Source organism: Lates calcarifer, linkage group LG6 (assembly GCF_001640805.2).
Source record: "Lates calcarifer isolate ASB-BC8 linkage group LG6, TLL_Latcal_v3, whole genome shotgun sequence".
In the NCBI taxonomy this organism is placed as follows: domain Eukaryota; kingdom Metazoa; phylum Chordata; class Actinopteri; family Centropomidae; genus Lates; species Lates calcarifer.
This window is the reverse complement of record NC_066838.1, coordinates 26,436,632-26,447,877: the sequence shown is the minus strand read 5'-3', so window position 1 is coordinate 26,447,877 and position 11,246 is coordinate 26,436,632. Positions and strand designations below refer to the sequence as shown.

Genomic DNA, 11,246 nt, shown 5'->3' with positions numbered 1-11,246 from the left:
TTGAAGTTCATATTGGTTCCCTGTCAACCTCACTTTCGTCATGCAACTACGCAGCGTGAATTTCCCTGAAAAATGAAGGCTTCATTTACAGCAGAAAGGAAGTGAGACTAAAGTCAGAACTGAAAATATTCAAGGGAGGTCAGAATTGTGGTTTTAAAGTCAGAATTTTCAAAAGTTGTGACTTTTCTCTCAGATTGATTTAATACTGTTCTGAATTTAAACTGATCTGAGAGTGAAATCTGAGATTGTGCTTCTGTGTGAATGAATTTCAGGCAGGTTTCATTAATTTAAGGTTATACTACTTATTAAATAAATGATTAAGTAAACTGACCGTTCACACTGAAGTATACTACCAGTATCCCAGAATGCATTTCACACCAGCCGGCCGGCAACAGTGACAAGTGGCTGTGATTTCAGAACAGGCTAAAAACTTGTTTTTCCCAACATGACTGCTTATCTGGCATTTTAGAAAGTTTTTATATTTTTAACGTGAGACTATGACCAAATAAGATTTTTACTTTCCAATCTGTCCAAACTAATCCAACTTTTTCAGAGATTTGGGGCCAACTGGTTTACCTTAGCTCACCAGCTTAGTCCAGGGTCTACGTTTGTAGGCGGTTCCAAACACATCCTTTGATCTCAGAATTCTGACTTTGATGTCAGAACTAAGTGCAATTTAACAAAAGAAGAAACAATCACCCTCGAAATCAAACATCCAGGCTCAACAGACATGTACGTTGCATTTTACCTTTTCCATTGCAAGCATGTTAGCATGTTGATATTAGCATGTAGCTCAAAGCACTGCTCACTTATGCAATCACAACATGAAAGATGATAAATCTTACAGTTTACATTCCTACAAGGGGGATATCGGAAAAATAGGATGTGATAATAATTCAAGATAATCACACAAATCACAGAAAGTTAACAGTAAAATATGTTTTTCAACAAAACATTACTATTCTAAAGATAAAGAAAAAGAAAATCTTTCATGGAAACTGACAGAATTCAAACATTAAAGCTCATCTCTTTTCTTAGTGGTTTTCTTCTCAGTCTCCTTTTCCTTGTGGAAGACCTTTCCATCCGACCTGCTTCCTCCAGCTCAGTTTGACGTCTCCGTCCACTCCCTTGTCCTTCAGCTTCTGTTTGAGCTGAGACACAAAAACATTTACTTTGTTGAATATCACACAGAAAATTCTTCACCAAACACTTTTGTTCAGTTACATGTTACCTAACTGTAACTGCCTGTTGGCGTGTTTTTTGACACAGGTCTGGTTTTAATGATATAGAGGTGTTTGAATGAAGTTGTTCTCAGTAGTCTGTGAAGTCATATACATTTTTGACTGTTCTCTTTTTAATGAAAATTACAAAGGTCATGAAGAACATTTACACAAGCTCTGCATCAAATAGCCACAAATCAATGGCACAGCCTGCCTGACAATGTGAGGGGCTCCATCTCTATTAGCACAAAACCAGTCTAAAGAGTCTGCTATTAGCTTATGGTCTCCATGACTCGCTTTTATGTGACAAGCATACATTTGTAACGTGTGTAGTTTTGTATTGTGTGTTGTATGTTCCTCTTTTTGTATAACTTTGTATGTTGTATCTACTCTGGACTGGACTGATTCTTTGCTCTGACCTGCCAAAGGACTACAGGCACAATTAGCTTTAGCTTGGGGCTATAATTTGGTGCGGTGCATCACATGGTGACATTTAAGTTTGAGCTGTTCACTGTCCCTTTAAGATAATATAAAATAAAGTGTATGTGTATTCATGGTAGCTGGAATTGGCTCCAGCTCCCCCTGTGACTCTGATGGATAAGCGGTTTAGATAATGGATGGATGTACTCATGTTTGTTCCAGAACTGAAAACCCAATAAGAAGCTAAAGTAAATACAATTTTAGAAAATTAAAAAGGTCAAACATTATTTACCTCCCTCAAGATGTCTTCCATCACAGCAGGGTCATTCAGATCCAGAGAGGAGCTTTTCTTCATGAGCCTCACTCTCACCACTTTCTTTGAGACAGGTGCTGAAAAACAAACAGGCTTCATCAGTTAAATCCTTACAAATATCACATTTAGAATAAATGTGATACTTTTTTACATCGGCTCTATATGTGAGTGTCCTATGGCGCAAGAAAACCTTAGCTTAGCTTAGCTTAGCATGGACTTCTACGGTTGCTCTTGCATCATTGAAACCAGGGCTGTAGTCAAACTTTTGTTTTGTTTTGTTTTGTTTTGTTTTGTTTTGTTTTGTTGCGTAGCGTTGCGTTGCGTAGCGTTGCGTAGGGAGGTGCCTAACTTAGTGAAATGACCAGGAAGTATCTAAGTGGCAGCCATGATAAGAGCTGGTCACATTCTGTATATGCTAAGTAAAGGTGCTTCATCATCAACCCATCATCTGCTGCTGAACCCTACTGCGTATTAACTTTCCAAACAAGTTCATGGATATTATCAATAGTATGGATGATGAAACTTATTTTACAACCCAGTCTCACAGCAGTTTGTGAAACAGTCAGGAAAGTTAATGTATTTTTTCATGTATATGGACACAAACTTTCCATCATTTGTCATGACACACAGAATTTTATTGACCCAAAACTTTCCACTGTATCTGCAGGTAAAGGAAACCTAAACCTACATCTAAAGGCTGGCTGAGTCATGACTTACGACTGTAGCAGATAAATCCTGTCCTGTGATCACAGGGCCAGTCCTCCCATTTTCCATGATAGCCGAAGTATGCTGCCACACAGTTCTCCTTGTTCCCATTAGGTTGACCCACATTCCAGTACCTAAATGAGGAGTTACTTCCATCCGACCACTTCCAGGAGTCTCTGAAAAGGCCGATCCAGACATCTTGTCCTGAAGGTAGCAGCTCTGTTACCCTCTGGTTTTCCTCCATGTTTCTCACACTGGCCAGGTCTGTGTGGTTTGCTCTGCAGTAGCTCTGAGCTTCAGTCCATGTCATGAAATTGTTGATGAAGACAAAATGTGACATTTGACCCTGAAAACAGATCATAGTGAAGAGCTGAGCAGCAGTAACATAACCATAAGCATTAGTAGTGTGTAGTATAGTGTTAGTGTTTCCATCTGTACTGTCAGCTTGTTGCTCATCTGTAAAGTACTTTGAATTGGACCAACCTAGAAAAAGGTGCTGTACAAATAAAGTCTGATTGATTGATTGAACTGTGAGCCCAAATAAGGAAAACACAGAGACAAAGAGAAGCAGAAAGTGGGAGAGATAAAGAAACTAAAACTGCTGTGTTGTATGGTGTAATTTCACCAGTTAAAATCCTCACCTCTGACATCCATGCAGACTGCTGTACGGTAGAAATCACAAAAAAACATCATTCCACTGTCCATCATTGGTGATCCATGCACAGTGTTCTCTACTATTTTCATTGTCTGGTTCGTAGTTGTACCAGTTCCTGAACTCAGCCTCCTCCTGTGTGTAGAAACTTCTGGTCTGACAGCGACCACCTCCAGCTGTTCACATCGTCGTACAGACCTATCCAGGCTAACTGGAAACAACACGTTTTCTTTAGTCTCAAATGTGATATAAAGTATTTGACCTCTGTAAAGTTGCTGAAGGCAAAATTTTTCACAAAATCATTTCTGTTTACACTCTTCATGCTGCTCAGTCTCACTCCATTTACACCTGTTATTAAAATGTGATCTGTTTCCAGACAATTAATGATCTGACTTTGCATTTGTATTTACACCTGCTAATAATCTTTCATTGAAATCAGATCTTTGACCTCTGGAACAAAACCTGATCATGAGTAATTTGAGGTGGTGTCTAATCAGCTGATGGCATCAAACTTATCTTTGTAAACTGAGCTGTTTCTGTAGGAACTGTCCAGTTTATCTTAAACAGCTCTGTTGCCTCAAAACACCAATAAACATCTGGTTTCCTGAGGCTCTAGGGACGTGAATCTTTATATTCTACCAGTCACTGTAACTGTTAGAACCTTCTGTCTTTACATTTTCATCAGTTTGAGTGACTTCTGATGAAGGGTGTGCTCAGAGGTCAGAGGTCAGAGCAGGAATAATGATGTTATGTAGGTATGGATTGCATTTACACTGACATAAGATCCTAACACACTGTGAGCCAGGCTTCCTCCAGCAGTGGTCAGACAGATCGGATCCAAACACATTTACAACTCGCATTAACATGTTTTTCCTGATCTGGATAAGGTGTCTGGATACAGATCACATTTTAATCCCAGGTGTAAACAGGGGCTCTGATCCTCCAACACTTCTTTACAGTATCTTATAATTGCTTTGGTTCAGTTTTGGCCTCAAGGTTTCTCTGCTCTGATCAGTTCCTGTGTGATGTACATGTGTTCTCTTTTCTAATTTTTCTTATTTTATTTATTGTATGCTGTCTTACTTTAAACACAGACAGTGAAGTCTAGACTCTGACTTTACACTGCAGCCATTTACATATTGGATGAAATGAACATTTAAATATTCAAAACATTTGTTTTTCATAAAGAACTCAGACATTTGAAATGTGACAAGGAGCCTGAACCAGACTCTGTTTTTCCATAAGAAGTCATAAACCAATAACCATTTTGGAACCACTGGTTTAATCTTAACAACTTTTATAAGCTTATTGTAAGTTTTTAATCTAAAATTTTTAATTTGTGAAGTGACTAGTAACTACATTCGTCAGATAACCCAACCGGTTGAGGCAGATGGCCGCCCACCCTGAGTCCGGTTCTGCTCAAGGTTTCTGCCTCTTAAAAGGAAGTTTTTCCTTACCACATTCGCCGAATACTTTGCTCATGGTGGGATTTGTTGGGTCTCCCTATGTAAATACGTATTTTAAAGAGCATGGTCTAGACCTGCTCTATATGAAAAGTGCCTTGAGATGACTTTGTTGTGATATGGTGCTATATAAATAAAACTGAATTGAATAGATAAATGTTGCTCAGTAAAAAGTACAATTATTTCCCTCTGAAATGTCATGGAGTACAAGTGGAAAGTAGGCAGAAAGTTGTCAAAGATGACTTTGATATGAAAGAGACAAAGGTGAACTCACATAGCTGAATGTTGGTAGACCATTCTGTTAAATCCACCATGGAGTTCAAGAGGTTCACGTCCTCCATGTTGTCTATAGTGGCCAGGTCTGTGTAGTTTTCTCTGCAGTAGCTCTGAGCTTCAGTCATGTTCATTTGTTCATAAACAAAATGGTACTGATGAGCAGGGAGTGATGAGACAGCACACAGCCCTGTAGTGACAGACATGGATATGATCAGATTTGGGCTAAAAAATTCCTTCTATAAAATAGTTTTGACTTTGTAAAATGACATTTCAGTGTATTCAGCTGTGTCATTGTTTTGGGTGGTTAAAGCTCTTCTAATATGGACGTCATGCTTTATTTGTATAAATAAAACAATAATGTTTAGTTCTCAAAATGTGAGAAACATGAGAAATTAATAATTCTAAAAAAAAAAAAAACCCCATAAAAAATAACACTTGCCTGCCTGCAGCTGTGATGATCAGAAAGAACCTTTTCCATCGTTGTTCCACCTCTGTCTCCTTTACTCTGTGACTGTGGAGGCTGTTGAATTCACTTTTTAAGTTATCTTCACTTTCATCAGCTTTCATGCAAAGTGTTCTATAAAAACAGTTATTTGCCTGTCTCTTTAGTTTCATACTGACTGATCTGTATGACTGATACTGTAGTGAATAAGCTGTCAGTGTTAACCTACTTTTAAAAAAACATGATATTGTACACACACATACTATTAGTAGGACGCTGGCCACTGGATGATGACACCCAGTCCCCCAATCTGAACTGTCCCCAGACCCACCGTGAGGAGCTAATTCTTTGTGGGGCCTCTTCTATACTTTAACTGTTTTCTTTCCTCCCCATATTTCAAACATATTGCAAAGGTTCAAAGGGGATTTGTGGATTATGTTGACCAGTCATTTCTTCCCCTTCACCAGTCAGCACACAACCTCAATCTATGGTGGACCTGCAGGAGTTCAACTGCAGTGTACAAGAGAACATTTCAAATATCCACATCCTCTTCCCATCCAGAATGAATATATTCTTGATATCTGCAATGTAATTCTTACTAGCACAAACTTCCATTCCAGATATCAGCAATCCAGTTGTGACTAGTTTCACTCCACCCCTCCCTCACTCAAGAGCAAGACCCCTAGATCCTTAAACTCTTTCACTTGGGGCAGAAACTCTCCCCTCACCTGGAGGGAACAATCCACCATTTTCAGGCTGAGAACCATGGCCTCAGACTTGAAGATGCCGACCCTCATCCTGACTGCTTCACACTTGGCTGCAAACCAGTCCAATGTGTGCTGAAGATCATGGTCTGATGAAGCCAACAGAACCACATCATCTGCAAAGACGCAGAGATGCGAGTCTAAGGTCCTCAAACCTTAAACTCTCCTCATCTTGATTGAGATCCTGTCCATGAATATAACAAACAAAATTGTCCAACACCCACTGAAAACGTGTGAACTGGTCTGACTCGCATCAGCGGCCCTGGTACCCCATACTCCCGCAGTACACCCCACCTGGGGGATACGTTCATAACCCTTCTTCAGGTCCACAAAGCACATGTAGACCAGTTTCCCATCTTTTTTGGTACCAACTGGCAACATATGTTGCATACTGCCTTAATCTGGTCTTCGGACTACTCCCATATAATTGATGTGGTGTGACATTCTTGTAAGCAATTTCCTGTTTGGAGGATAAAGTGAGTTCATCACTCTCACTTTTGTGCCTCTCACCAGATCTACTCATGTTTCTTACTTGTCCATAATTTTCTGTATCACTGGTAAGTCCAACAATTCTTTGGGACAGGAAATGGGTATCTGTACTATACTTTGACAAGCAAGCCAAAAACTGCTGGTTGTGATAACTCTGGTATTTTTGAATGTTTATTTTCCCATGTTTTTGGTCGCAGATGATTGGTTGGAACAAAAATCATTGGAATCGATGCAGTACTGATCAAGTACAGTAAACAGCTGCTGCAATGTAATCCAATGGGCAATTGTCCATGTCCATGTACATCCACCAGAGTGCTTGATTTTACTACTGACAGGCTCAGATTGTTATTATAAGTGTCTGACAACATTATGAATAGGATTCCTACAGAGATAGGGTTTTCTGTGTTTCTGCAGATGAAGACTCCTCCAGACAGGAGTCAGTGACCTTTACAAATTTGCTGAACATTACAAAATTTTAATGTGAAATAAATAAATAATGCTCTCAAACTAAAAGACTGAGAGAACTCCATAATAACTAGCATAACAAACTCAACACAAGCCAATCAGTCAACTCTGCCATTCTTGCACTGAACAGGTTGTTAGGTCAAGATTATTCTATTTCCTTACCAATTTTCTTGTTCTTTGTTTGTTCGGTGATGGGGGGTCTTTCCTGACCACAGTCACATAAAGTCAAGAAACTCTGATGGATTCTTATATTCCCTTTAAGGTGATGTGTACATTTAGCTACTATACCTACTGGTACAAACTGTCTCAAATTGGACAAAAAGCATGGAGACCCCTCAGTATATTGTACAGAGTAGTTTATTTGACTTACAGTTACAATAGGTAACATTTTTTTTAACTTATCATCATGAAAAATAATGATTGTACAATCTGAGATTGTGCTTCTGTGTGAATGAATTTCAGGCAGGTTTCATTAATTTAAGGTTATACTACTTATTAAATAAATGATTAAGTAAACTGACCGTTCACACTGAAGTATACTACCAGTATCCCAGAATGCATTTCACACCAGCCAGCGGCAACAGTGACAAGTGGCTGTGTGATTTCAGAACAGGCTAAAAACTTGTTTTTCCCAACATGACTGCTTATCTGGCATTTTAGAAAGTTTTTATATTTTTAACGTGAGACTATGACCAAATAAGATTTTTACTTTCCAATCTGCCCAATCTGATCCAACTTTTTCAGAGATTTGGGGCCAACTGGTTTACCTTAGCTCACCAGCTTAGTCCAGGGTCTACGTTTGTAGGCGGTTCCAAACACATCCTTTGATCTCAGAATTCTGACTTTGATGTCAGAACTAAGTGCAATTTAACAAAAGAAGAAACAATCACCCTCGAAATCAACATCCAGACTCAACAGACATGTACGTTGCATTTTACCTTTTCCATTGCAAGCATGTTAGCATGTTGATATTAGCATGTAGCTCAAAGCACTGCTCACTTATGCAATCACAACATGAAAGATGATAAATCTTACAGTTTACATTCCTACAAGGGGGATATCGGAAAAATAGGATGTGATAATAATTCAAGATAATCACACAAATCACAGAAAGTTAACAGTAAAATATGTTTTTCAACAAAACATTACTATTCTAAAGATAAAGAAAAAGAAAATCTTTCATGGAAACTGACAGAATTCAAACATTAAAGCTCATCTCTTTTCTTAGTGGTTTTCTTCTCAGTCTCCTTTTCCTTGTGGAAGACCTTTCCATCCGACTGCTTCCTCCAGCTCAGTTTGACGTCTCCGTCCACTCCCTTGTCCTTCAGCCCTTCTGTTTGAGCTGAGACACAAAAACATTTACTTTGTTGAATATCACACAGAAATTCTTCACCAAACACTTTTGTTCAGTTACATGTTACCTAACTGTAACTGCCTGTTGGCGTGTTTTTTGACACAGGTCTGGTTTTAATGATATAGAGGCGTTTGAATGAAGTTGTTCTCAGTAGTCTGTGAAGTCATATACATTTTTGACTGTTCTCTTTTAATGAAAATTACAAAGGTCATGAAGAACATTTACACAAGCTCTGCATCAAATAGCCACAAATCAATGGCACAGCCTGCCTGACAATGTGAGGGGCTTCCATCTCTATTAGCACAAAACCAGTCTAAAGAGTCTGCTATTAGCTTATGGTCTCCATGACTCGCTTTATGTGACAAGCATACATTTGTAACGTGTGTAGTTGAAAGCCCAATAAGAAGCTAAAGTAAATACAATTTTAGAAAATTAAAAATGTCAAACATTATTTACCTCCCTCAAGATGTCTTCCATCACAGCAGGGTCATTCAGATCCAGAGAGGAGCTTTTCTTCATGAGCCTCACTCTCACCACTTTCTTTGAGACAGGTGCTGAAAAACAAACAGGCTTCATCAGTTAAATCCTTACAAATATCACATTTAGAATAAATGTGATACTTTTTTACATCGGCTCTATATGTGAGTGTCCTATGGCGCAAGAAAACCTTAGCTTAGCTTAGCTTAGCATGGACTTCTACGGTTGCTCTTGCATCATTGAAACCAGGGCTGTAGTCAAACTTTTGTTTTGTTTTGTTTTGTTTTGTTTTTTTGTTTTGTTTTGTTTTGCGTAGCGTTGCGTTGCGTAGCGTTGCGTAGGGAGGTGCCTAACTTAGTGAAATGACCAGGAAGTATCTAAGTGGCAGCCATGATAAGAGCTGGTCACATTCTGTATATGCTAAGTAAAGGTGCTTCATCATCAACCCATCATCTGCTGCTGAACCCTACTGCGTATTAACTTTCCAAACAAGTTCATGGATATTATCAATAGTATGGATGATGAAACTTATTTTACAACCCAGTCTCACAGCAGTTTGTGAAACAGTCAGGAAAGTTAATGTATTTTTTCATGTATATGGACACAAACTTTCCATCATTTGTCATGACACACAGAATTTTATTGACCCAAAACTTTCCACTGTATCTGCAGGTAAAGGAAACCTAAACCTACATCTAAAGGCTGGCTGAGTCATGACTTACGACTGTAGCAGATAAATCCTGTCCTGTGATCACAGGGCCAGTCCTCCCATTTTCCATGATAGCCGAAGTATGCTGCCACACAGTTCTCCTTGTTCCCATTAGGTTCAACCTCATTCCAGTACCTAAATGAGGAGTTACTTCCATCCGACCACTTCCAGGAGTCTCTGAAAAGGCCGATCCAGACATCTTGTCCTGAAGGTAGCAGCTCTGTTACCTTCTGGTTTTCCTCCATGTTTCTCACACTGGCCAGGTCTGTGTGGTTTGCTCTGCAGTAGCTCTGAGCTTCAGTCCATGTCATTGTTTTGTTGATGAAGACAAATGTGACATTTGACCCTGAAAACAGATCATAGTGTAAGAGCTGAGCAGCAGTAACATAACCATAAGCATTAGTAGTGTGTAGTATAGTGTTAGTGTTTCCATCTGGACTGTCAGCTTGTTGCTCATCTGTAAAGTACTTTGAATTGGACCAACCTAGAAAAAGGTGCTGTACAAATAAAGTCTGATTGATTGATTGAACTGTGAGCCCAAATAAGGAAAACACAGAGACAAAGAGAAGCAGAAAGTGGGAGAGATAAAGAAACTAAACTGCTGTGTTGTATGGTGTAATTTCACCAGTTAAAATCCTCACCTCTGACATCCATGCAGACTGCTGTACGGTAGAAATCACAAAAAACATCATTCCACTGTCCATCATTGGTGATCCATGCACAGTGTTCTCTACTATTTTCATTGTCTGGTTCATAGTTGTACCAGTTCCTGAACTCAGCCTCCTCCTGTGTGTAGAAACTTCTGTCTGACAGCGACCACCTCCAGCTGTTCACATCGTCGTACAGACCTATCCAGGCTAACTGGAAACAACACGTTTTCTTTAGTCTCAAATGTGATATAAAGTATTTGACCTCTGTAAAGTTGCTGAAGGCAAAATTTTTCACAAAATCATTTCTGTTTACACTCTTCATGCTGCTCAGTCTCACTCCATTTACACCTGTTATTAAAATGTGATCTGTTTCCAGACAATTAATGATCTGACTTTGCATTTGTATTTACACCTGGTAATAATCTTTCATTGAAATCAGATCTTTGACCTCTGGAACAAAACCTGATCATGAGTAATTTGAGGTGGTGTCTAATCAGCTGATGGCATCAAACTTATCTTTGTAAACTGAGCTGTTTCTGTAGGAACTGTCCAGTTTATCTTAAACAGCTCTGTTGCCTCAAAACACCAATAAACATCTGGTTTCCTGAGGCTTTAGGGACGTGAATCTTTATATTCTACCAGTCACTGTAACTGTTAGAACCTTCTGTCTTTACATTTTCATCAGTTTGAGTGACTTCTGATGAAGGGTGTGCTCAGAGGTCAGAGGTCAGAGCAGGAATAATGATGTTATGTAGGTATGGATTGCATTTACACTGACATAAGATCCTAACACACTGTGAGCCAGACTTCCTCCAGCAGTGGTCAGACAGATCGGATCCAACACATT

The 11,246-nt window shown here is 39.1% G+C and overlaps 1 protein-coding gene across 1 annotated transcript; it reads right to left on the bottom strand.

Moving 5' to 3' along the window:
- Positions 1–9,368: 9,368 nt before the first annotated feature.
- Positions 9,369–10,496, bottom strand: LOC127142598 (C-type lectin). Its single transcript, XM_051071500.1, has 2 exons — positions 10,391–10,496; positions 9,369–10,095 (listed from the first exon to the last, which is right to left on the bottom strand). The coding sequence occupies exons 1-2, from the start codon at positions 10,401–10,403 to the stop codon at positions 9,752–9,754; spliced, it is 357 nt and encodes a 118-aa protein (XP_050927457.1). The 5' UTR covers positions 10,404–10,496; the 3' UTR covers positions 9,369–9,751.
- Positions 10,497–11,246: the final 750 nt, after the last annotated feature.